General features: G+C 46.6%; 1 protein-coding gene across 1 annotated transcript; it reads left to right on the top strand.

Annotated features, from left to right (window-relative positions):
• Positions 1-2,937: 2,937 nt before the first annotated feature.
• foxq1b (forkhead box Q1b) lies at positions 2,938-4,622 on the top strand. The gene has a single exon (XM_084012248.1). The coding sequence runs from the start codon at positions 3,113-3,115 to the stop codon at positions 4,013-4,015; it is 903 nt and encodes a 300-aa protein (XP_083868374.1). The 5' UTR covers positions 2,938-3,112; the 3' UTR covers positions 4,016-4,622.
• Positions 4,623-5,167: the final 545 nt, after the last annotated feature.

The following is a 5,167-nucleotide window of genomic DNA, read 5'->3' as shown; positions in this document are numbered from 1 at the left end:
CGATAAGCTATACTGGCTCATCCTATAGAGGATCACCAAGATAGAAACTCTACAGACAAAACAGTCTTAATGTTGGCATATACATTATAGCATTTAAACAATCCCAACTACAGCTCACTTGCTTCACCCAGAGCTTTCAACCACAGCCCACTGTCCTCACCAGTAATTGCAGTGTGTTTATTGCAGATGGATGTTGCTGGTACGATATGTAACAACTACTTTAAAACGGTGTCAACAGATCCATCGTCATTACAAAAGAGCAAACTACATCTGCTGGTGAAGAACATGGTTGAAAGCCCTCAGAAAAGCTAGTAAGTGGACCTTGAGTTTTGTCAAACCATTTCCGCTATCAAGAATGAGCTTTGATTGTTTTTTAATCAGAAGGCCTTAGATTGATGGTTTCAGCCATGCAGACGTACCTCAGCATTCTAACAGAGGGACGAAATACGAATTACCTAACTACTTAATCAAAGATGGAGAATTTCAATTAACAAAGGTCCACAGTAAACTGGCTGGTTCAGATAATGTTACCCATTACATTCAAGCACACACATCTTTTCCATTTATAACTGACAGATATCTTTAAAAATAATGGAGCTGTCATCAGGCCTTTCATTAACAGGACTGGAAAAACAGACGCAGACACAAAGACACAGACTTAGTGCATGTACATGTAATTGATCTGCTTATCCTCCGAATTCTGTAGCGTTCCCACACTCACACAAACACCAACAGCTCTGGGTACTCGGAGATCTTTAATAATGCCTGTCATGTACACCCAAGGTGATAATTAGGCAATAAAATGTAAACATGTAGACACAAATCTGCTCAGGATGCCAAATATAGATTTCAGTGCTGTCAGGAGCAGAATAGTTTACCTGATCTTACATGTGCTAACATTGACACTGAAATTCTTCAGGGGTCTCTGATGTGTTTTTTGTTTGGTAAAAGTCTCAAAATTCATTGCAGCGCCACTATAAAGCAGAAACACTGTGTAGGTGCTCACATATATGTGCACAAAGTCCGAGCAGCGGAGAAGCAAGGAGAAAGAGAAGACAGTTTAATGATTATTACTGGCCCAAGGCCAAGCACATAACTCATGTTAAGTCTCCAGCCTCCTTCTGCACCATCAGCTGGCTGAAAGCTCTTGACAGGAGAGGAGTTGGTGGGACAGGCATTCGGTTTACAGCTGTCAGGGACATCAGTTTACATAAAACCTGTTAGGGTAGCTACGCTCCCTACAAATGGTAGCTTGTCGACTATAATTGATTGAACGTCTGCAGACAGATGTGACGTGGCATTGATTTATGACTCACATTAATTGGTCATCAGGGTCAAAGTGGTTAAATCACCACACCTGTGATGCACTGATGCACAAAGTTTAAAATGACTGCAGTTCGTTTAGCCGTATAACGTTAGCGTCTTACTTCTTCACGCTTCAAAATTCATAAAAGTGGTGAAGATCGTCTTGCTGAACAAAATATGTAAGTATTAATATAAACGCAGTGTAAAAATCCCCTCTGCTTTTTGTGGCGGGAACCAGCCGATGCTAACTCCGGGGTTGGCCTTAAAAAAATACGTCTTTCCTGCAGCACCCTTCCTCACTTCCTTCCCCCCCTTACTTCCTGCACCCTTGCATGCAATACACCCATCCTCCAGCTCTGCCTCAGCTCCACCTGTTGTAAAGTTTTGCAACTGCCTCTTACATAGCTGCGATGCTATCGCAGTCACAAAATCTGTCCACAGACAGACAGGCAACACCTGGCCAAGTACTCCGAGTACGCCTCTGCGGTAGTTCCTGCTACAGGTGTCTCCGGGAATGACAGACACAGACAAGGTGAGAGCCACATGCTGTCACGGCTGCTAATCATGTAATACCACACACCAGACCGATCTGCCATCACTGGAAAAGGGTCTAAAAATGTCACATTTGTTTGTCGTTTCTTTAGATTTTAGTGCCTTAGAAACTCTCTTATTGTTGGTTGAATTTATTTAGAGACAGTAAATAAACTGATAACTGTGTGGTTGGGGTAAAAGCTCCTGTAATGCTGTTTCTGCTGTAATTAGACTATAAAATCTGAATAAGGGTATAATCTACTATAATACCAGGAAACCTTTCAGCAAACAAAACCCATAAAGTAGCATTGTTGATAGAGTCATCATCAGTTCTGAGTACCTGCGACGCTTGTTTTCATGCTTCTGTTGCATCGCGTTTCTTCGCACGCAGGTGCGATGGTCCTCTGAACTCACATACCTGAGCTCACATGTCATCATGTAAGGCCACCCGTCTCTGTGATTCCTCTTGTGCGTCCGCGTCAAGTGAACACCAATAACAGCCTCGCCTGTTTCTCGCTTCTTTCCGCAGCGTTTTCCTGATTCCTTTCCATGTTTTTGTTCTCCCTAACATTTGCATGTTCGCCCACCGAACAACCTTTTAGGTCTAGCCTATCAGATCGTCCCCGCACTTGTTTGTCACGAGAAGCGAATGAAGAGGAGAAATATTAGTCCGCCATTTGAAATTATTTTAATCCACTTCACTGAACCTGAAACTCAAAAAGAAACAGATTTTTTTTTTTTTTTTTTTACTTTATGTTAATAAACTAACAAATTGATTTGAGCGCAAATTCTGGTTGAAGAGGTTCAAAAAGTGCTTTGTTCGTAAACTGTGATGTACAATATATGGTATTTGTTTTTACTTTTGAAAAAAAAAAAAAAGACTGACTGACAGACTTGGCTGCGGCTCAGACTAATTCTTTTCCATGCCCCCCCTGTGTGTTTTCCCTCCCTGGCGTGTGACGGCGGCGTCCAATTGTAAACACACATACACCAAATCACTCAATCGCTTCAATGGATGGCTGTAAACTCCGCCTGTGGGCCGTCCCTCCCTCGCCGAGCCATTATATTATAGGCAGACAAGCGTGTCTCCGGAGACAGATCTGTGTTGTGCTGCTCCACGCTGACTCGGGGTGCCTCCAGCGCTTCAGACGAGCCTCGACAACACAAACACACACGCTTCTGCCGCCGGGACTGCTACACCTGCTCCCTGCTGCTCGGCTCTCACACTCAGAGGGAGAACATCATCCTTCCTTCCTTTTCTTTTGGGGGGCTGAAAATGAAACTTGAAGTTTTCTCCGCGCACCACTTCGCGCAGAAGCCGCTGGAGTTGTGCATGGACGCGGAGGGGGGAGTCCCGTCTCCTCTATCCGGGGACGAGTTGGGCTCGGACGGGGACTGCGTGGCCAACAGCCCGGCACCTGTCGCTCAGAGCGGGGAGGGCGGCAAGGGGAAGCCCTACACCCGCAGACCCAAACCCCCGTACTCCTACATCGCCCTCATCGCCATGGCCATCCGGGAGTCCGGCAGCGGCCGCCTCACCCTGGCGGAGATCAACGACTACCTGATGAAGAAGTTCCCGTTTTTCCGCGGCAGCTACACCGGCTGGAGGAACTCCGTGCGCCACAACCTGTCACTCAACGACTGCTTCCTCAAGGTGCTGCGGGACCCGTCCAGGCCCTGGGGCAAGGACAACTACTGGATGCTCAACCCGCACAGCGAGTACACCTTCGCTGACGGCGTGTTCCGCCGCCGGAGGAAGCGCATCGCCAAGAGGTCCGCCAAGGAGCGGGAGAGCCCGGACATCCTCGGCGAGGACACCCGCCTCCCCGCCCCGGAGGAGAGGGTGGGGGCCAAGTTCTCCAGCTCCTTCGCCATCGACAGCATCCTCAGCACGCCCTTCAAGCGCAGGGAGGACTTCCACGTCGACGCAGAGACCCACGCCCCCCGACTCTACTGGCCCCCAGGGGCCCACATACTGCCTTACACTGTGAGCTACCCGGCGCAGCACACGTACCTGTCAGAGGGCGCGTACGGCGGCACAGAGCCCAGCAGGGATGCGTTCACGTACCTCCAGCACACAGCGCCGCCGGGCATGCTGGGCGCCCCCGAGGCCGCTCTGCACGCGCTCAGGGTGCCCAGCAAGGCGCGAGGTTTCCATATAGACTCCTTGCTCTCGTGAAGCAAGCGGACTGCTGTCAGACTTGTATGTTTTGACCCATGATGTGCACTTTTGTGGGCGCTCTTAGCTTTCAGTACTTTAGCTGTATAACTGTTCGGGACTCTGTCTGTACTGTAAGTCATTCTGATTCTGCAGTGAATAAAACAAAACAAACACGGCTCGTTGTCAACTGTGTGTTGACTGAGCAAATAGCTGCAGTCATCGCAGGACAAGTGTGTGTGTGTGTGTGTGTGTGTGTGTGTGTGTGTGTGTGTGTGTGTGTGTGTGAGAGAGAGAGAGAGAGAGAGAGAGAGAGAGAGAGAGAGAGAGAGAGAGAGAGAGAGAGAGGGATGTAAAGAGTGTCTATGTTGGTTCATTGGTCATTTCCACTGTACGATGGCGACTAAACGCCATGTTGAAACTATTAATCTATTTATATGTCCATGTTTTGTATGACCTGCTGCATAAACGTTGCTCTTGTTGTATGTATCTATAAATATATGATTGACTGAGCTACGACGAGAATCACGTGGCTGCACTAGAAACGCATGGAAATGCCTGATGTTTTTCCTAAGATTGATTCATGCATGTCTGGTATTTTTATGAATAAAAACGTGAAACAATGGGACCCTGATGTTCAGTGAGTTTTTCGTGGGAGAGGGAGCGGCTGTTGGAGCGCTCAGAAGCAGGTGTACAGATCAACGGGGGCGGGCCTCACACCTGCTCTACAGGAGAGTGGTTTTACTGCAGAGGTTGAAGGATGAACTCACAAATCATACATATCAAAGTCAAAAATAACAGAATTAATCTTAAAGTCCAGCATACTGCCTCTGACACTGATTCCCATATTAAAATATGAATATGGGAATATTATTATTATGGGGGGGGGGGGGGGGGGGTCAGATCAAAGAATAACGGTTAAACAAATATACTATTTTTATCATTATTGTTATAGTGTGCATCGTGTACATAAGGACTCATGATAAATATTCTATTGCAGAGGTGAAACATAACACATCCGGTATATATTTCCATTTAAATCAGAGAGCCTTTCCTCAGACTCTATACGAATAAAATATGCCACATAAAAGGTTCCCTTCATTAAATAAAAAAAACACGTATTTATAGTCATCTATCTTGAAGTACTCATCATAATTTAAGGGCGATTTTTAC

Source organism: Eutrigla gurnardus, assembly GCF_963514095.1.
Source record: "Eutrigla gurnardus genome assembly, chromosome: 6".
Taxonomy (NCBI): Eukaryota; Metazoa; Chordata; class Actinopteri; order Perciformes; family Triglidae; genus Eutrigla; species Eutrigla gurnardus.
The sequence above is the reverse complement of the archived record's forward strand: the minus strand, read 5'-3'. Positions and strand labels throughout refer to the sequence as shown.